This window comes from Meles meles, chromosome 21 (genome assembly GCF_922984935.1).
Source record: "Meles meles chromosome 21, mMelMel3.1 paternal haplotype, whole genome shotgun sequence".
Taxonomy (NCBI): domain Eukaryota; kingdom Metazoa; phylum Chordata; class Mammalia; order Carnivora; family Mustelidae; genus Meles; species Meles meles.
Window position 1 is genome coordinate 3,089,584 of NC_060086.1, and position 22,510 is coordinate 3,112,093.

Here is a 22,510-nt window from a genome sequence, read left to right on the forward strand (position 1 = left end):
AAAAGATCAAGCTAGAACTTCAATGCCTAAGTATAATTCCCCAGCATAATTCTCAGGTGTATTTTTAGTTACATGCTAAAAATTCAACTTAATTTTTAAAATAAAGCCAGAAAAAAAAAACGTGGATTTTTTTTAAAACCCCCCAAAGCAGAGAACCCTTTGTGAAATTCACTGTTCTTGGAAAATGTAAAGCCAATACATCCCCTCCAAAAAATTCTCAACATTAAAATGTAAGTGATGCGTTTGGAACGCATATCTGTAATAGATATGGAAGACAAAGATAATTTCTTCACTACATTAAAAAACGTATGCAAATCAACAATTCAATTAATCAACAGATAAATTGTTTTTAACAGATCAATCAGAGCTTAAAATTTTAGCAAGTTGCAAATGCAAATAAATCGTATTAGGAAAAATATTCAGTCTCACTACCAATCAAGAGAATGTAAGCTAAAACAAGAAGGTATGATTGTTTATCAAATTAGCAAGGTTTTAGAAATTGTCACATCTCTTCATTGTGGGAGAAGATAGAGAGCACAGGACTGTTGGGTACTATCGTGAAAAACAAACTCACATAAACCTAATGGAAACCAGTTGGGCAAAAATGGATCAAAAGTCTTTAAAAAGCCCTTAAACCTTCTGGTTTACTAATTCCGCATGACACTACTTCTATCTGATACTGGTTACAAAATTCTACATATAAGGATGTTCATCACACCATTATTTATAATAAAAATTTGGAAGGAAATCATAGAAAATATAAATTTGGTCTCTGGCCGCAGCTCCTGGCACAGAGCTCCTCAAACCCTCGTAATTTCTTAAGTGACAAGAGCAGTAGGAGCATCTTTTGTTCTAGAATTTGATCTTCGACCCTGGTTCCCGACATAGGGCTCCCAAGGCACCCAGGACTTTCCTGGGTGATGGAGTATCTCATTCTGATGGGGTGACTCTAAGTGGGCTCCTGGACGAGAGCTGGTCTCCGGAAAGATGGAGCCATAACTAGGAGCTTAGAATTTTTGGCCCCACATCCCAGAAGGGGTAAAAATAGAGTTAATGGTTGATCTTGCCTGTGTGATGAAGCCTCCATAAAATCCCAAAAGCATGGGATCCGGAGAGCTTGTGGGCTGGTGAACATGGAGGGGCTGGGAGACTGGCATGCCCAGAATGGCCACGAAAGCTCTCATGGTCCCACCCTACACATCTCTTCCATCTGGATATTCAACTGTTTCCTCTACCCTATCCTTTTCTAACAACCCTGTAAAAGTAAGTAAAATGTTTCTTCGTTCCGCGAGGTGCTCTAGAAAATTAACCAAACCTGAGAGGGAGTCCTTGGAAACTCTGGCTCGGGACTGACAACTGAATTGGTGGAAGGGACAGTCCTGTGGGACTGAGCCCTTAAGCGGGGTCATCTGACGCTACCCCCAGGCAGACGGTATCAGATTGAGTTGAATTACGGGACCCCCAGCTGGAGGCACAGAGAACTGCTAAGTGTGGGGAAACACCCCGACATTCGGTGACCACAAGTGTCAGAACTGAAGGGTTCCCTGTGAGTCACGAAGGAGACGCACAGGAGAGACACAGGAGGGAAGAACTGGGTTTCTGCCTACAGAGGAAGGAAAAACTCTGAAATTTTTCGCATGGCATCAATCAGATTCTCTGGCTATAGGGAGGTGAGAGAGACTTAGGGTAAAACCACTGCACAAAAATACCATAAAACTAAAATTCATGTTGATGAGCTGTTTAATAACACGGGGAAATGTTTATCTAAAAATGTTAAGAGAAAGCACAAGACGCAAACATTTATAGGCAAGCATGATCTTAAAGACACAAGAGTGTTTACAGGGAAGAAGATGCTCTTATCTTAATGCCGCTGAGCTATAACAATTTTATTTTCGCATTTCTATTGTTCCCTGTTTCCCGACTTATCATGGTGAACGTGTTAAGTTGATCCCAGAAACGCTCTCTTAACTGCCACAGAGACTGCCTGGCTGCCACCCTCCGTCACCTCCGTAAAGCAGGAGAGGCAGACAGACCGACAGACCCCGGCGCACGGCCACCAAGCTGGAAGGGACCCCTCTATGTCGTGGGCCGCCTGCCTCTGCTCTCACCAGTTGAGCTGTGTACCTGCCAACAGTCCCTTGCGTTTTTCCCAAACCTCCTCGTACCAGCTGTGCTTGTTACTGTAATTATGTAATTCTATTAAATTACATAAAGGGATGACATTATGAGTTAGGATAAAAAAAGAGGGTGACTGTCTCGGTGAAAACCAAGTTGAACACTTTAGAAAGACTCAAGGCGGGGAGAAAGCCACGAGTGGGCAAGGACGCCATTAGAGGTGGGCAAGACAGCCACCCAAGATTAGGGGGAAAGAAATTCATCAACTCTGGGAGGTTTCTGCAGAAACGTGCCTTCTTCGAGTCTCAACTCGAAGTCCAAACACATCCCCATCACTTTCAGGAACTCCGAGATGACAGGCGGCTTTCTTCAGGAAAGGCACTTGGTGCTAAGGGGTGAGAAGCATTACTGGGGATGAAGACAAAACTCGGACGAATGGAGGGCGTGGGGTGGCTAGGGACCAAGCACGGGGTGGTCCCGTGCAGCACGGACACCTCCCAGCAGAGCCTGGATGGGGAAACTATCCCGGAGCCCATTCCCAGGTCTTACCCAGGACGTAGGGCTGCACCAGGAAGAGGGAGCAGAAGGAGATGGGGGAGCCGGGGTCTGAAAACAAAGTCTGAGAACAAAGATGGAAGGTAGCGCCTTGTAAAACCAGAATCACCACTACAGCAATCAGACTGAGCAAACACCAGGTGACAAGCAGGTTTTCCATAAAAAGGTAAAGGGGGGCCACCCGCCGGGGCCCCAGCAACGCCCGCTGACTGCGAGGGTAGATCTCACGTTCAGTGTTCTTGCAGTAAGAGAAAGAAAAGAACGGTTTTGAAGGTATATTTCTGCTCTGGAAAGGAAGAGGCAAATGCTGGCAACAATGTTAATTGTGTTGGGAAGTTTAAAAAAAAATGTATCTACAAGAAGCCAGGAATGTATCAAACATCCCACTGAATAAACTTATCCAAGCCTCCCAGCAGCCCTGCAGAATCAATGTTTTTAGAGATGCAGACACTGAAACCCTCCACGAAGCCTTCCGCAGGTCGGAAGGCGTGAAAGCTTCTGCCTCCAGGAAAAGAGAAGGGAGCACTTCAAGGCACGGCGGCCGCTCCGTCTGTGACTCCCACCTGCTCCTCAGAATCGCCCACCGAGCTTTCGAAAAAGAAGGATTTCCAAGGCCAAGTCCAACGCCGAGTGTCCGCAAAATGTGAACCCCCAGGGGGAGGGATCTGGGAACTGGGACTTTTCCCCAAAGCTTCCCAAACGTCTTCACCAGTAGGAAGCTCAGACCGGCATGGGAACCACTGGCCTCTGGGTGCCCTAGCTCTGGAGTAAGGAAGTGGCAAAGCCGTAGGCCCGATGTATCCAAGTTAGGACGGAAATACAATGTTCTCAGCCTGCGCAAAGCGAGATGCTGATTTGTGTCTTTGTTCTAAGACCAGAGTCCAGACAAGCCCCCTACTTCCCAGTCTACTTCACTAGAAGATGAGAAGCTTCCGGTATTTATTTAACTTCAGGGGAATAAGGTGCTCTGCAGGTTTGCAGTCTGTGTCTTCTTTGCAGAAGAACGTTCCGGACTCCCCCGCCCCCCCCCCACAAGTCGAAAGTCCCTGGTCTCCTGTCGACACAAGCTCTGTCGAATGTATTCCTGTACCTCCTCAAAGACCTGAAACAGCGGGATGTCGGGAACTCGGGTGCGGGGGACCACGAGTCTGGACATGATGCTCAAGGAGATGCTCGGGGGAGGGGGGGCACAGCCCAGCCGTGGTGCCCAGCGGTCCAGGCCGAGCCAGGAATGTGCTACAAGATGTTCAAGTTCTCGGCCAGCCGACCGGCTCTGCAGCAACCAGGCAGCTCTCCAGTCTGTCGGTGGCACACAAACCTGAGACTTAGGGGGAAAAAAAAAATCCATGACCCACTTTGACTTCCATACAGTCTCGGGCCCAGTGCTGGGTCCATGAGGCTCACGCGCTGCCAATGTTAGCCACGTGTCACAGCTACTGTTAGCCCCCTCGACGCCATCGTCACCGGGAACCCCTTACTTCTTGTGGGTTGGAAGGAAAAAAAGACACTTTATTGAGCACAAGGGTACTGGCCCGGTGTTCTGGTTATGAATTGCTGGACAACAAACCAACCCCAAAAGCTACTGGCTCGAAACGACGACCCCATTGATTTTGGTCACAAACCTGCAGTCTGGGCAGAGCCTGGGGGGTGGGGACCGCCACTCTCTGCTCCACTCGGCATCAGGGGAGGCTTGCAGGCCAAGGTAGGGTGGGGCAGGGCGGAACAGGGGAGAGGTGGGGGGAGGCGAAAGGTGGCACGGGGGAAGGTGGGCAGAGGGGATCCCTGGGGAGGGGGACAGCGAAGAGGAAATGGGGGAGGGGTGGGGCACAGCCAGAAAAGGTGGGGCGGGGGGATAGTAGGGAAGGGTGGTGGGGTGCAGTGGATTGAAGCTTGCTCGCTCATTCATGTGTCTGACCCCCGCCCTGGAAAGACCCTGGAAAGCCTGGAGCTGGACCCTCTGACGCTCTACCCCCTCCCCTCCCCTGCTCCGTCCCCCTTTCCGTCTCACTCTCCCAGAGCAGTGGCTTCAGGAAGGCCTGATTTCTGACTTGTGGCTCAAGGCAGCAAAGATACACACCCCCAGAGAGAGTGCCTGGTGGACCCTCTGCCATCCCTTAGATCCAGCCTCCAAGGTCCTGCAACACCCCTTCCACTGGACTCCAGCCTCGAGAAGGCGGTCACTAAGGCCAGCCAATAATACTTGCGGGGAAGGCAATTGCTGCGCCTTTTAAGCTGGGAAGAGCATCAAAGCATTTGCAGATACATTTTAAAACCCCCACGCCTACAAAGCCCTTCCTCGTTCCCTCAGACTACACTTTCCCTTGCTGCCCAAAAATGGAAATCCGGGGTTGACCAACCACCCTTTACATGAAAAAGCACTTCTGAACCACTGGTCTGATCCATAAAATCACAGGACTTCGACACAGGTTAGAGCCCCTCCAGGCTTCGCTGGGGAGAAGAGCAGTCCCAGAGCGGCTAACTGTCTTGGTCCAGGGAGCCCCAACGGCTCTGCCCACTCCTGCCACAGCGTTCCCAGGATCATTCACCAACATTCTCCTGCCTCCAGGCACTCTCCAAGGTGTTCTACAAATGCCATCTTGTCCAGTCTTTATCACATTCTATGAGCAGCTGCTCTTTTCCAGCTAGGTAAACTGAGGCCCAGCAACCCTGAAGGGCACCAAACCCAAGGTGTGGCTTGGCTTTGTTATGTAGCCAAAGGAAGTCTGGGGAAATCTGTGGACGTCAAGACCCATGTTCAGTCCACAGCGCGGTGCCCTCTGGAGGGCAGGTGGTTGGGAAGTAGGGAGATGGGAGGGGCAGGGCTGCGCGGCGGGCTCTCCTCCTCCGGAACTCGGGGGCATTGAACTTTCTCTGCTGGAGATGAAGCTTTCGAGAGAAGCGTCCCAGAGGGGCAACCAAGACCTTATTATATTCTAACAAAACTGGGCACCATGAACGTGCGATCCTTTCTTGTGCGGAAGCGGAGGGGCAGATGTGGGTTTCCAGAGCCCTGACGAGGAAGCTAGCACCATCCCCCAGCTGCCAGGCTGTGGGGGCCACACGCCCTTCACTGGTAGCAGCTATGCCAAGCTGACCTGTGAGAGAGGAAGAGGAGGGAGAGGACACTCGGGCTGTCTGCGCCCCCACCCAAGGCTCTAGAACACAAGCCGACAAGGAGCAAAAAAGACGTTTCAAACCACCCACTTAGTAACGCCTGCTTGGCTTTTGTTTGCTCCCTGAACTGCTTTGTGCAAGTCAACACAGCCCAAGGGTTCTTGTCTCTTCCTGAGTGTTCACCTTCAGCTAATGAAGGGAGACACGAAGCCCTTGAAAAGATATTTCATAAGATTTGTGTATTTTAATGGAAGTTGCAGCCCCCTTATTCAAACCTTCTGGAACCGGTTCAATGGCAGGAAGATGGGTAGGGAGAAAAAAAAAAATCAAAGTGGATTTTAGAACAACTTGGCAAATTAGCAAAGTTTGTAACATCATTAAAGAGCTCTTAAATATTCTTCCCTGAACTCCATTTTTATCCTGTGAATGCATTTCAGTAATTGCTCTAAAGGAAATTGTGGAACTTTGGCACAAACATAAATGTTTGCACGATTTAAAATGCAGTGGCAGCTAAGATCATGATTTTTAAATTGCTAATTCTTAAGCTAACCTTTTCAGTTTGTCTCATCTTGAAAAATGCCAGTTCCTATCAGCAGAGGCTGTAATAAAGACAATGCATATATTATTTAGTTCTTTATAATTGCAAACAACTTAGCTGTATTTCAATACTTATCCCTCAGCTCCAACATGGAGCATAAGTAGGGGATGATTACAATCATTCCGTCACTCCGTAAATAGAACACCGGGACACTGAGAAACAAGACTCTTTTCTTAAAGCCAACAGATCAGACAGAGAAGCTGGTCCACAGCCAGATGGATTCCAAGCCGACCACCTTACCCCAACCCACTTATTGTTCAGCTCAATGAGTACCTGCTGGTCATATTAATCAAGGTAGAGACATGGAGTAGACAGGTCGGCCTGTCACTTGGGGAGACCAGGGTTCCGGCTCTGCCTGACTGAATCAGTCAAGATTAACACTATAGCTGTTGTAACAGCGAAGCTCCAAGATCTCAGTGGCTTAATGCACCGGTCCAAAGGTACAGGGACATCGGGAGAGAGCTCCAGGGTGGGGGGCTGTGTTCTACCCAGGCACTCACAGACTGAGGGTCCTTCTACCTTAGATCCACCGACAGGCAGACTCCAAGGCTACCACGAACGGGTAAAGAGAGAAAGCGTGGGGGACCCCACAGGGGACGTGGGGGCCAAGCCTGACAGTGACAAACATCGCTTCCACCCACTTTCTAGCCAGAGCTCAGTCCCATGGCCTCCACTTACCTGCAGGCAACGCCGAAGGTGAGCTCTGTGCCCAAGACAAATTTCTTGGTGAATGACAGCATTAGACCTACCAGCCCGACTGGAGACAGGATCGTTCTAGGCTGCCTGATGTCAGCTGCCCTAAAGCAGACCCTGATCTGGTCTAAACGGTACTGTCAGAAAGCCTTGTTCCTGCCTCCCAGCAACTCCAAGCTACAGTTCTACACCACATACCCAAGCTCGGTCTCTCGCACAGGTCAGGATGGTGAGCAGGCATGAGAAGGGTGCGCTGGAGCCAAAGGGAGCATCAGCTCATGGCATCGGCTTCCCAGAAGCAGGTGCATCCACCACCTCCAAAGCCCCACACATCTGTCCGGGCCCGGGCCCTCAGCTGGATGGTGTAGCTCGGACTTGAGGCCTGGTTTCCATTAAAAAACAACCCTCGCAGGATGACACTGATCTTGCCCAATTAAAGCCACCGTGAATACCAACAAATTGGAGACTGGACTGTGGAGAGGGCACAGGGCAGAGGCCAAGAACAAAGCTTGCCTTGGGCCTGCTGAGAGTCGCCGGAACGAGAAGAAATGAACAATGTGCGCCTGACGGCACTCTTGTTGTGCTAATTTCCTTGCAAATATAAGCAAAGCCTTTTAATGAACTTAATATCAATTTCACTTTTCTCACATTTTGTTCTCATTATGGGCTGGATTTAAAGCTCCTGCAGCATAATTTAGAGCCCTAGAATTAACAGCTTTACAACTTTACACACTGGTAACTGCTAAGCCGAAGGAAGGAAGTTTCCCGGCCACCATCCTGCCACTGAGCCCCACGCCTGTCCCTCGGCAATTCCCAGGGCCAGCCAACAACGCCGATCAGGACTGGGTGTTGGCATACCCAGGAGGCAGCGAGCGTCCATCTCGCAAAGGGAGACAGAGAGAGGCAGCAGGTGGGTGTCTCTGGACGACTTACCTGCCTTTCTGAGTTTCAGCTTCCTTAGTATGTAAAATGGGCATCACAGTACACGTACACGTGACATACAATTCAGGAGCACAAAACACTTGGTATGTATTAAGTGCTCAATAAAACCACTGTGCAGTGAAACTCTGGTATACATATATACGAGTACATTCTACATACGATAATACTCATGCGTATTGTACCTTGTACATATAATGGTACACATTGTACTTCACCAAACCTCAGAGGCCTCTGACTGTAAGTTACAGCACTTTTTTTCCATTTTTTAAAAAAATTATTTATTTGTCAGAGAGAGAGAGGGAGCACACAGGCAGGCAGAGCGGCAGGCAGAAGCAGAGGGAGCTGGTCATGTGACCATTTTCCAGGCCACAAGCAGGGCATGCCAGAGACACTTATGGAGAAGACTTCTTCCCGGATTACAGAATAGGAGATGCGGCCACTTCCCTTCTTGCACAAAGATGCAATGACTGGAACCACCGCAGCCATCTTGTAACCATGAAGACCAGGAGAAATAGAAAGTCATAAAATTATGTCATCATAATGACCTCATGATGCCCAACCAATGCTAGCCACCACTGCTTCTGGGCTTGTCAAGAGAGAGCCCGTTCCATGATGAATTAATTCCTAAATGACACAGAGAAGGATTTCTTGAAACGAATAAAATGTATTCTCTTGCAAACTCTCAGCTCTGACCACGTTAACACTTTGTTATAATGCAAGGCAGAGATGAACACGGGCTAAAAGCAGGCCCATGCAAAGTACTGTAAGAGCCCAGAACACAGGACAATTAATTCTGAGAAGGTGACAGGGAAGGTTTCGGGGGTTCAAGGGATTCTGAACGGCTGTTGGAGAATGCGTGAGGTTTTAATAAAACGGGGGAGGGGGTGGCACTCATAATCTGAGAGTTAAAGGACCCTACAGTCATGTAGCTCTCAGTTTATACACACATGAAGTTTGGTCCCCAGAAAGAGGGTAGAATTAGAACCCCCGGGCCCCATTAGATCAGTGCTCTCTCCACAGGGACGGACAGCACCTAACAAGGCATGTCTAACCATTAGACACCCCTCAGTAAACACTAATCACACAATTAGCCATTGTGTCTGAGGCGAGGATGGAAGGAGGCTCTTGTGGAACCTTCCTCCCTATTAACTGTCAGCACGCTCGTGTGCTGGTGTCTGGATGTGGCCGCCCGCAATTACGGCGGTGGGTTATTACTCATGCATGACAAGGCAGAGGCTCAGCAGTTAGCAATGACAGGGACGTTATTAAAAGGGAAAACTTCTCTATCAGTGGCTAAGCCAATTGTCATCCTTGTGTCAGACTAGACTAGAGACCCGTGAGGAGCAATAACTATGGCAGAAGAAGGTCTTTCAACCAAACGAGTCCTGCATTTTCTTCAGGAGCTGCAGGCATCAGGAAAGCGGGGCAGGGCGAGGGAGGGAAGACCTTCTCCCCACCCTCCACCCCCTGCTGAGGGGCCCCCCCATCCCCCGCTGGGGGGCAGTTCCTAGTCAAAGGCCATCCTGAGGAGCGTTGGCTCTCCCGGACATCCGGGTTCCACCTTCTGGTCCCTTGGGCAGCAACTGGGGACACAGGTTCTGCCCCACAACACAGCCCTGCAGGCGAATCCAGACAGGGTAGCAGGACGCAGACTCTGGGTGATGGCCTCAGCAGGCAGACCCAGGGGAGTCTCAGCTGGGCCACCGCAGACAGGATTTGGAGGACCCCGGAGGCGCCAGCAGAATTCCCGACCAGACGGCTGTCTAGGCTGGATAGGGAAGGACAGAGCCACAGGGAGCCAGAGAAGGCTGGAGGGTAAAGGGGGGGTGGGGCTGGGAGGACCTCAATGAGGTTGAGAGCAGCAGGGGAGGGCAGGGGAGAGCAAACTCAAGGGGCGTGTGCAGGGCAGAGCTCCGAGGGCTGCTTCTGATTTCCCAGGGAGAGCCCTTCCCGGTGCCGACTCTTAGCCCAGGACGTGGCCGAGGATGGAGCCCCGAAGGGCGGTGCACCCCCATTTCCGGAGCTCGGAGGGCCAGCTCGTCCTGTAGCAGAGGCACAGCTGGGCGGGAGACGCCAACACCTATACCCGCCCTGGATTTTAACCCACTTTCCCACCTCTTTGTGCCTACACTGAACCGTGACCTGACATCAATTTCCTTACGGCACCACAGTGTCCTGACCACTCGGGGCCCCCCGCCTCCCCGTGTCCACAGAATTGAGTCCAGACCAGCCTGGAACTCCAAGCAGTGTCCACCTGCTCCTGCAAGACCAGCCCCGCCTCACCGGCGAGCTCCTGCCACGCGGCCTCCCTTGGGTCCCGGCCCACGTTTCTGCCTCTGTCTCCGCTGCCCCCCATGCCGGCCACCCTGTGGGTTCCCAGGCCTGGGCCCGGACCATCGTCTGTGACTTGCTTCCCCATCAGGTCCCCCAGCACAGCAAAGCTGGGGGGGGGGGTGCTCTGACCACCTGTGTTCTAAGGTGCACCTGTCAAAACTTCTGAGTCCTCAGGTTCAAGTTCAACACTCACTGGCCAAGCACCTCCCGCGTGCCCGTCCAGGCCTCGGCCCCATACTCACGCCAGTAGCTCTTCCAGGACCTCATGTGTCCCTGGTAAGACCACCAACGCACCTTTCCACTGAGACCACAGCTGTCTGCCCCCTCCGTATCCTGGCCCCAGCCCACGCCCGCCAGTGCCCATCATACACGTGAGCTTCTGTCCTGGGGTCCGAGGTGTAGAGGCCCATTCCTTCTCAGCCTCACAAGCGTCACCCAAAGGCATCATCTTTGTAAGTCAAGTGGTAGAGGGAGAAAGGAGAAAGAAGAAGGGCACAGAATTTGGCCTCAGACACGCACAGGAGGAGAGACGGATCCCCATTAATTCACAGTCCAGGCAAGTGAGAAGGACAAGGACTTGCTATTGTCCCTCTGGAGAGTCACATCGCAGACAACAATCACCACAGTCCGCCACAAAGCACGGCTAGCTGCTCGTCGTGCATTTAGTCCAGAAATATCTGCTAAGCACCTGCTATGAGCAAGAACGTCTCCCAGCATCTGGGACGGGACAGGAGGCAGGCTGGCGGGGCCCCTTCCTTCCAGACGCCTGTGCGTGCTCCCAGCTGCCACACGCCAGGCCTCGGGGCTTGGCCTGTCTGCTCCGAGCCCCATTTCGTCTGGCCTTACAAGGACCCCCTTTCTCAGTTGAGAGATGACAGGCTTTGCCCAAGGTCACAGAGCTAATAGGTACCAGAATTGGTCATCCAATCCGGTCTGCTGATGCCCAAGTGAGCAAACTTCTGTTTTTTTCCCAATTATATATTCTTAGAAGAGACTTGCCGGCTATCTGATCTCAGATTTTCTCTGTCTGCCGTGTGCCTCACAGTGCCTCTGGCCCCTTCCTCCCGGAGCCGCCTCTGGCTCTAATTACCAAACCTCCTTCCTGTCCACAAAGGACACTCCCAATTTGGCAACAGCAAAGGTCAGGGGGTTGGGTTTCTTCCCTGAAAATGGCATGGTGGCCTCTTGCCCACCACCTCTGGGGCTGGGCAGGTGGCGGCCAAGCCCGCCAGCAGGGCGCCTGTCGCACACGCTGCCTCCGAGGGCTCCCCACCCCGCAGGACAGGTGGCTGCTCCAGATGCCCGTGGTGCATCAGAGGGAAAAGAAGGGAGCCCGCCCGCCCCACGCCCAGACCCTGGCTCCGCTGACTGAGCATCCCGTGAAGGCCCGAGCTGCCCTGGCCTCCTTCTGACACTCACTGCACCACTGATTTTAACACAAACATTTGCCCTCGCCTCCTCCCCACCCCCCCTTCCCTCCTTCCCATAGCCACGGCCTGTCCCAGGCAGCTCTGGAGTCTCCAGGCCAACCCCGGACCTCATGAAGAAGTGCCTTCGAAATGCCAGCCCTCTCCTTGTGACTCCACCTGGAGGCCTCCGAGAGCAGATCTCGGCCTCTGCCCGGCTGTCCTGGTTCATCAGGCTGTGGGGGGTTGTACCAGGGCCAGCGCCCCGGGGGCCCCTGTGGCAGTTCCGCAGCTCACACCCCAGCTCCATCTGCCTCTGCAGCCTGGGGGCAGGACCCCGACGGGTCATTCTGGCTTCTCTCCGTGCCCACAAAGACTGTCAATTTCCCCAAGCCACCCGCTTCTGCTCAATATCCTTCTGAAATCTAAATTTGGAAGCGAACCTGAATCGATCGCTTTTCCTCTTACGACAGAGCTGCCCTGGGCTTCACCACACGGGGTGGGGCGGGGGGGTGAGGGATGGGGTCGCCAGCCAGAGCTTGGGGCTGGCATGGGGCAGGCGGACAGGGAAACGCTGTCTTCACCCTGACTCCTAGGGAGGGCACTGGGCTGGGGAAAACACCCAGTCTTCAGGAAATCCCAGCGCTGCCCTTCCGTGGCTGTGCCCTCCTGGCTAAGTCACACGGCGTCTCTGTTTGTCACCTCTTTCTCCGCTCCAAAATGAGCGAAGCAAATGACTTCCTCAGAAGGGGCAGAAAGTGGACAAGTCCTGTGCAGAGTCCCATGAGAATCCCCACAAGAAATCCGTCTGTCCCTAGGTCCGCTGTTCCTAATGCTTGGCCTGAACCACGAAGCACCATTCCGTAAAATATTTCAACACAGCATTATTTTTCTCTCATGGAGCCCTTTGAGAGTGTCCAAATTTTATACAATAAATATGAATGAACTTTCTTCTCCCCCAAAAAGGAATATAAAACCATATTTGTGTTATAAGAAAGCACAGATTCAAAGAAAATATACTGAAATGCTTTTTTCCCTATGCCGGACAATGGCTTCCCTTCCGAGGTCCTCCGGAGGGACTGGAGCCCTTTGGTCAAGACAGTGAATGACCAGGCCAGCCTCATGAGGGCGCAGGCAAGATGGTGGAGACTAGATGGCCTCCTCACACTGGGTCTCCCCAGGCAAGTCCTTCCAGCTCCCTCCCCCTCGCCCAACCCAGCCCAACCCAGCCAGGACAGCAGGGAGACTATCTCCCTCCTAAAACTAGCTCCCATCCGATGAACCAACCACATCCCGTACAAGGTGCTATTGGTTAAGGCCTGAAGGATGGAAGTGGTATTAAAAAGTCCAAAAAATGGTTCAAGCCCTTGAAAAGCGAACCATCCAGTTCTGGCCTCAAAAGACAAACCCAGGGAAGCACAAGAACATGCACGAACACATATGACAAGAAAGTTCACGCACCTTAGAGCAGGAGGAGCCCAGACACGTGGCCTGGCACAGCCTCGCCCCCCACCCCACTCCCAACCCCACGGCAAGGACCTTGACCCGAACTTTAGAGGATGGAGGGATACAGAAAGGGAGCTGAGACAGCAAACCCAGACGGCGTCTCCAAGGCTGGGGCTGACCTGTGGAGGCCACAGTCCGAAGGCACGTGCTGGGCCTTCCTGCGAGCAGACGGGTCAGGCTGGGGGAGGCAGAAGGCACTGGGCAAGGTGAGAACCGGGGACATTCTGGCTGCAGCTGGCTGGGGCCGGCCCTGACTAGCAGCCCCTAGGCTTGCCCAGGATTCCTCAGGGAATTCCCCAAGCTGGGCCCTTGGGGAGCGGGGCTTCCCACGCGGAGAGCTGGAACCACATGTGATCAGTGCAATGCCATTATGAGAGACCAGGCCCAGGGCACGGGGCAGAGCGTCCCGCCCAACACCCAGGGGCTGATGTGGGGGACTTGCTGGAAGAATGGGAACGCAAGGGCCAGACAGAGTCCAGAGGGGAAAACCTAACTCACTCATCTCCGTGTGCTTTCCCCACATCTCCGAGTTCCCAGCCTGCAGTAAGAAAAACACAACAGGAGCAACGGCCTATAACTGTTTTTCCAAGGACAGGATTTGGGATCTGGGCACTGAGAATCTTAGCAGAGAGGCTGATTCTAAGGAAGCCTGGGGCCCCCTGGCCCCCACGCCCTGGGGGGGCCCTCTCAGGACACCCAAGGAAACCTGTTCCCGGGGTGAGCAGCCCCTCGGGACAGCAGTTCTCACGGCCAGGGAGGGATAGAGCTCCCCAGGAGGGCCTCCTGCTGTAACTTCCTAAGGGTTACAAGGAAGGTTTAAGAAATTGAGCAGCCTTGAACACGCCAGCTCCCACTCCGTACCAGGAGGGCTGGACCCCAGCCGCCTTGCTCTTATGGGATGCCTGATGCTAGGCTCTCACAGGCCACCTTTAATTCCTGAGGAATAAAGAACACCAAGGTCAAGGTTTCCTTCTCCTTCAGGAGCAAGGGATAGAGACAGGCTGCAGAAAAGCAAGTCGCCAGGAGTCCTCGCCACCCTCGGGCCCCCGTTCCCTGCAGCAGGCAGCTCCAGCAGGCATCAACAGGGAGGACGCACAATGCCCAAGACGAGGACAGGCATGGCGCGCCGGCGGTCAGGGTGGACGGGAGGCTTCTCCCCATGTCCTGACTCCTCCCTGCCCTCTTCCTCTGGGCTTCCCTTCGCTCCAAATTACGCTCAGCAGCCAGGAAGACAGCACCCATCGAGTCCCAGCTGGAATTCCTGGCTTGCCCAGGAAAGGCTCTCAAGCGAGTCTTCCCACCAGTCCCTCCTCAGAGGCTGCAAGTCAAGAAAGCTCCATCTTCCCACCGCATAGCGGCCAACCCAACCAGCCCCAAGAGCCAGCCACGTCCCTCAGCCCCCAGGGGGCTGCGTACGGACAGAAGAGCACACATGTACAGAAGCCCCCCCCCCCCCCCAGCCACGTGAAGCAGGCTCTCGGCCTCTAAGAAGTTCCCACCCCAACCCCGACCAGCCGGCACTGACAGGCGACAGGTTTGCCTCTTTGCTTGCTCGGTGTAGGCAGCGGGCCATGGTGCAGCCCCCAGCCGGCCCAGATGTAAAGTCTTAGGCCTCCACCCCAGATCTACTGAATCAGAGACTCCAGGGCTGAGGCCCAGAAGCCTGTGACTTAGCGCGCCCTCCTCCGACTCTGACACATGCGACTGAGGCAGGCCAATGCCGCAGCTCACTAAGAACCTCAATTCCGGAACAGACCGTCCAAGTTCAATCCCCAGCCCCAGCCCCTGGCTAGGGGACCGAGCGTGGTACTCAGCAGGCGGTATCAGCCCCTATCTCCTGGGTTTGCTAGGAAGACTAAAGGAGTCCCTGCATTTGTGTGCACTGAGTAAATACCATTTAGATTTTATTATTCCTCTTTAAGGGCATGTGGGGTGTGGCTATACCAAATTTCGTTTCCTAACGGAAACCAATTCTAAAACAACTTGTGTCCCTATGTGCAGCGTAACAGTGAGACCCAGACTATCTTGGGTCCTATGGGTGGGTCTTTGGCAGGTATCTGAGCAGACTCAAAGGCCCACCGCATAAGCGTCTAATTTATCTAGATGCCAACTGGGGATTGCAACTACCCAGGGCAGATACAAGTTGAAAGCACCCCCTGGACACTTGTGACATGACACCAAGAAGACCAAGGCGATATTTCAGACGGTGCTCAGAGTTCTGACCGTATCCCACCTGGAAAGACCCAGCAGGGATCAGTGGGGAGCAAACGTTACACCAGTTATTATCATGATCTTCATGATTATTGGTGGTTCTAGAAGCTCAGGAGAGTAGGCGGCAGCCTGCGATCTGCCTTGGAACCTAGCCCCATGGACCCCCACAAGCTGCCTGGACTCAGGTAAGTGACACTCACTCTGGCCTTGGGGACAGCAAGTGTCCAGTGACTTAACAGTCCCCGGGGCAGATGTGGCCAGGGCACATCAAAAATCTCCCCCCTTCTCCAGAAGCACGAAGGAGAACGTTTCACACGGGGCAGATTCTGAGAACTGCCATTAATTGGACGGCATGCCTCGCTTTGCTACACTCTGCAACGCTGCCTCCCCAGCCCACCAGGAACTGCTAACAGCCGCCCTCGGGCTGCTCTCTGCTGAGAAACCAGGTGTGTTTTTACCAGCAGCTTCCACCCAGGCTGCAGGAAGGGAGGGGTCCTCCTTATCAGCTGTCCAGCCGGCTTCCCGGCTTCCCGGGGAGATGACACAGTCCTCAACTCACTACCAAAGCGCATTAGCTCCAGACCCGAGGCCCTGACTTTGCAGACACTGAAAGCCCGCCAGTGTCCCTCTCTGTCTGACCCCACCAAACGCGAAGCTGCAGGAGCTCCTTCCTCCAAGTCAGCCGGCCTGCGCCCCGTGGCCCCCTTCGGCCGCGCGACTAGTTTCTGCGCTCCGGCGGGAGTCTCCAGGTAACGTTCCCGCACGCGGGGGGCCGAGAGCCAGCTGTACTGACACGTTTCCACAATAAAAGCAAACTTACAGCTGGGCCACAGAAGAAGCGGGTCATTCTTTCCAGCAGCCCCGGCCTTCTGGCCCAGACACGGCAGAAAGGGGAAGGGGGAGCCCGCGGCAGCCGGGAGGGACCGGCTCCCCCGCACAGTGCGCAGAGCCCAGGGCTTCAAGGGTGCCGGGCCCGCCCGCGAAGAGCCCCGCGGGCGCCGGCGCGTGTCCTTACCGTTCAGTTGCCGATAGACGATGTCCTCCAGCAGCGAGAGGCGCTTCAGGACCGCATCCTGGATGGGGCTGGCGCTGTGCGCGCTGAGGTTGGCCGCCTCGGCGCGCGGCCGGATCTCGCGGAAGGCGTCCCCGCTGCGCACCGAGATGGGCCGGCACTTGGCCAGGAAGAGCACGAAGCCGGCCACGGCGATCAAGTTCAACACCAGCAGCACTTTGACTCTTCTCAGTGAAGCCATCAAACACGCCCGCCGGCCCTCGCCCCGGACCCGCGCCCCCTCGGGCTCCGGCGAGGCGCGGGGCAGCCGGGGTCCGTGCGAGCCTCACACTCCGGGCGGCCGGCAGGGCCCCCAGACGCTCCCGACCCCGCGGCGCGGACGCTCCGGCGGCGGGGACGGCGGGGAGGACGGGGCGGTCAGCGGGACAGCGAAATCGCCCCCATGGGAGCGCTGGCTGTGCAGAAGTGCTCCCGGAGACGCCTGCTCAGTTCCCGGCGCTCGGCCCCTTCGGGCGCCTCCGCTGCTCCGCGGAGGGCCGGGGGCCGGGGGTGTCTCCGCGGCGCTGGCAAGGGGCTGGGCGCTGGCCCTCGGGTCGCCGGGAGCGGGGCTGTCCGGGCGCCGCGGCGGGAGCGGCGCGCAGGTGCCGGGCTCGGGTTTGCCGCCCGCCCGCAGGGAGCGCGCCGCGCCTGGGGCAGCACGGCCACCACCCTCGTCCGCAGGCGGCCGTCGCGGCGCGCGGTCTTCGGCCCTGGACCCGCTACCCCGGGCGGGCGCCTTTGTTCCGCTCACCGCCCCGCTCCATCGCACCCGGCGGAGGCGAAGCCCGCGCCCGGCGCCCGCATCCTCGCGGCTCCGCAGTCACGCTCAAGTCCCAGTTACTCTCAAAGTGGGGGCAGCTGTAGGGGCGGGCCGAGGGGCAGAGCGCGACGTCCTCTCCGCCCCTCGCGCCGGGGACACCCCACCCCGCCCGCGAACTCACCAGCGCGCACAGCGCCGCGGGCGCCGGGACGCGTTCCAAGCTCCAGCCCCACGCCCGGAGCCTTCGGCGCCTGCGGGTCGCCCCGGCCTCGCTGCGAGCGGGCGCGTCGCGAGGCCGGCCGGAAGGAGTCGGACCTCAAAAGTCACGGCAGTTCCCTGCCCCTCCCGGAGCGGCGCGGGGAGCGCGGCCGCAGGGACGCGCGCGGGCGCCCCCGCCGCTCGCCAGCGCGGGCCGCGCCGCTCGTCCCGCGCCCGCGGAGCCGAACGCCGAGTCTCCTAATTGGCGGACGCAGGGCACCGCCGCTGCGGCACCGAGAGCGCCCACGGCCCCGGCCCCGGCGCGCGGAGCCCGAGGGGGGGCCGCGCAGGTGGCGGCGGAGGGCGGGGCGCGGCCCGAGGGGACCGGCTGCGGCGCCAGCTCCTCCCCCGCCGCCGCGGGCCGGCCTCTCCCCGCGAGCCGCCGGGCGCACGGCTCCCCGGTCGCCGGCTCGTGCGCGCGCACCCGGAAAGGGCGGGGGCGCCTGGAGAGTGGGCGCCGCGCGGGGCGGGGGCGCTCAAGCCATGCCGGCTGCGGGCGGCGTCGGAGGGACCCCCGCGCCTCAGCGCCCGCGGGGCTGGCGGGTCCGCTCCATCCCCGGCGGCGGCGAAGACATCCCTCCCCGTGCGCTCGCGGCTCCGCGCGGCGTGGCCGGGAATGGCTGGAGGGAAAACCTGGCCTGGAGACCCGGATCCGCGACTCTGGGAGCCGGCCGCGCGCCCTGGGCTGGGGGCTCTGTCCGCGCGGACATGGTGACCGTCCCCGCCGCCGCGGGCGCGTCCCCCTCGTTCCATCGCAAGCGCGCGTTCGGGCGGCCGGATCTCCACGGTCTCTTCCTCTTCCCAGAGCCCGGCGCCGGGAAGGCCGGAATCCAAAGACCCTGCTAGATCCGCTCCCTTCCCTGGGCCTGAGAAAGAGCGGCCGCCCCCAATAAGTAGCCGGCAGGGAAGGCCAAGCGTTCTGGTGGTTTCCACCTCACCATCCCATCTCGCTAAGTTTTTCTTTCTGCTCTTGGGGTTTGGGGCTTTTGTTGCTGATTTATCGTTTTAACTTGATATTTTTTTTTTTTTTTTTTTTTTTTTTTTTTTTTTTTTTTTTTTTTTTAAAGATTTTATTTATTTATTTGACAGAGATCACAAGTAGGCAGAGAGGCAGGCAGAGACAGAGAGGGGAAAGCAGGCTCCCCGCCGAGCAGAGAACCCGACGCGGGACTCGATCCCAGGACCCTGAGATCACGACCCGAGCCGAAGGCAGAGGCCCAAACCACTGAGCCACCCAGGCGCCCCTTAACTTGATATTTTTAACAGAGGAGTGCCTGAAAAAAATAACTCGGTGCCTGGGTTCAGTGGGGTCTTCCTGGTTTTTTGCTTTCTAGCACCTGCAAAAAGTTAACGAAACAGTTAAATGAAAAAGCCACATAAAAAGCCCCAAGGGACCTTTTCCTGCCACAGGTGTTAGGCAAGAAAGGAGCCAAGGGACTAGAAACCTGAGTTACTGGGCAGTGGTGACGTGACAGGCACCAGGGCAGGCAGGGTCCCCACAATGTCTCACCGGGAACCCAGATGGAAGCTAGTACAATCAGTGGAAACTTCTGCAAAAATAATTTTCCAACGTTTACTCGGCTGCAAGACGGAAGGCAGGGAGGCTGAGACAAGGGGCTGGGGCCCCCAGTACGTGGCTATAAACCCAGGTGGATCTGACGCCCAGCACATGCCTATTTGGGAGTAGGAGACGGGAAGCCACAGAGAGGGAACACCCACTGAGCCCTGGAGATGTTTCCACGTAGATGCAACTTCAGACAGATTTCTTTTCTCCCTCCGAAGCAGGAGAGGTCCCCAGCCCAGACTAACTGATGATCTTACCAGCATCTTGCAGGGTTCTCTCCTCCCCTTCCACAAGCATCCCGGAAGGCGTCTGCAGTCCTAGAGGACATCTGACACACTGTCAGGCTCCCGTCTTGAGCCCTGTCATCACGGAGAAGTGACCCGCTCCAGCATTCCTTCAGGAAAATTTCCCACTCGCAACCCCAAACAAAAACGTGCTCTCCAGCCACCGGCAACCCCTGTCTCCCTCCCCAGGTTCTAAGCCCATCCATCCCCTCCTACGTTCCTTCTCTACCGTTCCTGGTTACACTTTGGCTCTGATTACTTATTTATTTCAAACACTTTCCCAGCAGTGGCCACAGTTCACACACTCTCTTATGCGTATGCTTACACCGTCCCCAGCCCAGCAATCCCCACCTCTGAATTACAATCTCACCGTCTTCGTTCTTGCACCCACGGATCCAAGCAACCGTGTGTGCTTAGGGAAAACGCCATCACCCAAAGCTTGGAGACATCGCCAATTGGTGGTGTCTAACTCGAACTGGATCCTTAATTCTTAATTCCATGAGCCTAGCCAGCTCCTCCCTGCAGAGGTGCCTGAGATAGACTTCAGAAGTCCATAAACACCCCTCAGTCCAATACAAAACACTCACATGTGCGTCCTATGGGCATTTTTCGGGGGAAAAGACCCCCAGCTTCCATCAGATTCTCAATGGTGGTCAGAGACTCCAAATACTTAAAACCCTGCCTGGGATACGTTGGATATGCAAAAACCTAATCAACTGAATATTTATTGTATGCCAGCTGCCTAAAAAGTCAGTGTTGCAGCAATGGCCACGGTCGCCAAACTGTGGAAAGAACCAAGATGCCCTTCAACGGATGAATGGATAAGGAAGATGTGGTCCATATACACTATGGAGTATGATGCCTCCATCAGAAAGGACGAATACCCAACTTTTGTATCAGCATGGAGGGGACTGGAAGAGATTATGCTGAGTGAAATAAGTCAAGCAGAGAGAGTCAAGTATCATATGGTCTCACTTATTTGTGGAGCATAACAAAGAACATGGAGGACATGGGGAGATGGAGAGGAGAAGGGAGTTGAGGGAAACTGGAAGGGGAGATGAACCATGAGAGACTATGGACTCTGAAAAACAACCAGAGGGTTTTGAAGGGGTGGGGGGGGGGGGTGTGGGAGGTTGAGGAACCAGGTGGTGGGTAATAGGGAGGGCACGTACTGCATGGAGCACTGGGTGTGATGCCAAAACAATGAACACTGTTATGCTGTAAATAAACAAAAACAAAAACAAAAAAGTCAGTGGCTCCAAGGCACACCAGGTTGGTAGAACTCTCTGATTGTTTGCGTAGACAGAAGAAAGAAGACTGGATGAAGGCCAGCCACTTGTACAGGTGAAGGTTGAACTGAATGAATGAAGGAACTGAATTGAATGGGTTCTGCTAAGAGTGCTCTAGAAGGAGCACTCTTAGCCATTTAAACCACATACACAGAGAAGGAAGGACCCATTTGCAGAGTCATCAATTGTCCTGGAACCAGAGGCTCCCGGAGAGGTGGGCGACCTCCCTCCATCAATGACTGCCATCCGTCTACACACCACTTGTCCCAATCCAGCTTGTGAAAATCAACAAAATGACCCTTCTGAGCCTCTGTGTCCTGCTTACCAGGAGCCACTGGTCCTAGTCCCCCTGTTACCAAGAAGCACATCCGTTCTCGACTTTTGGAGGGCTCCAAAAATCCTTCCTGGTCATAAAACTCAGTTAAACTACAGATACTTCTATAAAGACGTTCCTTCCCTGTTCGTTTGTTAAGCCAACCGAAAGGGGGGCGATGGGTGTATTTCCGTCCACAGTTCACAGATTTCACCTCCACGTACATTTTTCACACATCAGCCATGATGTGAAGCTTCTGACTGGTCTGTGTCGCCCTTTCTTGCCTGTTAAAAATCTCACATCTCAGCCTGGTCTGTCACAGAAGCTAGAAAGAGCTGGAGGTTCATCAGGAAGAGCAGGAGTTCATCTCTCTACAGGGGACCCGCCCAGCTACTCACTCTTGCTGGAATTGGGGGGTGGAGCCATCCTTCCCATAAAACCCTGAGCAACAGAACCCGGGGGGCTTATTTGATTTCTTTAATAAGATAGAATTGACATACAGCATCATACTAGTTTCGGGTGTGAAACACCATGATGTTATATTTGTGTAGGCCAGGGGACAATCAGCACAGTAAGTCTACCACCTGTCACCATACTGCATTACAGACATTTTTTTTTAATGCAATGAGAACTCTTAAGGTCTTCTCTCGGCAACTTTCGAATACACTGTACGGTATTAACGACCGTCAACACGACGTATTTACTTTATATCTGGCACCGTGCACCTTTGCACCCCCTTCACCCAAACCCCCACCTCTGGCAACCACCAGCCCATCTGTCTTCTGCATCTACGTGTTTAGGGGTTTGTTTGGTTTTGTTTTAGATTCCACATATAAGCGAGATCATATGCTCTTTGTCTTTCTCTGCCTGGCTTACTTCACCTTGCCCCCCCCCTTTTTTTTAAGAAAAAAGGAAGACAGGATCCTGCCCTTCTCCCCCTTCAAGAATCCACCTTGAGGGCCTATGCTGGGTGCCAGCGTAGCTGGGGGGACCCTGAGCAACTTACCTCACTTCTCTGGGGCATCACCTGCTTCCCCAGCTACAAAACAGCGATAACATCCTTTACGGTTAGCACTGTGGACATACGCAAGGAACACCAGCTGAGGACTAGCAAAGGCTGTTGACTCAGTTTGCTGTTGCGAGAGAGTCAGCCACCGTCCCTGATGTTTGGCAGAGACTCAAAGGCAGGCAGAAGAGAGAGTTTGATAGTAAAAAGGGGGGGAGAGGCTTCAGATAAACGCTGATTGAAGGCTGATGGCCTGGGAAGCTGGAGGCAGGCTCGCTAGGAGTGGGGCATTCTACGTGATCGATGAAGGGAGCATATTTGGCTTTCTTTGGTTGGTCCTAAGTTGGAAGCAGGGTTAATAATTAGGGAAGCTGGAAATTACTGAGCAGGTCCCCACCATTTGCAGCCAATTGTGTGGGCTTTACAGGCTGGTGGCCACAGAGGATGAGAGGATCAGAGCCCTATTGCCAGGTCTGGCCGTGAACTTCAGCCCTCTCAATGCTCAGTACGC

The 22,510-nt window shown here is 54.7% G+C and overlaps 1 protein-coding gene across 1 annotated transcript in view; it reads right to left on the reverse strand.

Moving 5' to 3' along the window:
• GALNT17 (polypeptide N-acetylgalactosaminyltransferase 17) overlaps positions 1–16,727 on the reverse strand; it is a 429,831-nt gene extending 413,104 nt beyond the window's left edge. The window contains exon 1 of the mRNA XM_045993859.1: positions 16,490–16,727. Coding sequence (XP_045849815.1) covers positions 16,490–16,727 — 238 coding nt within the window. The remainder of the gene's footprint in view (positions 1–16,489) is intronic.
• Between the last annotated feature and the right edge of the window lie 5,783 nt (positions 16,728–22,510).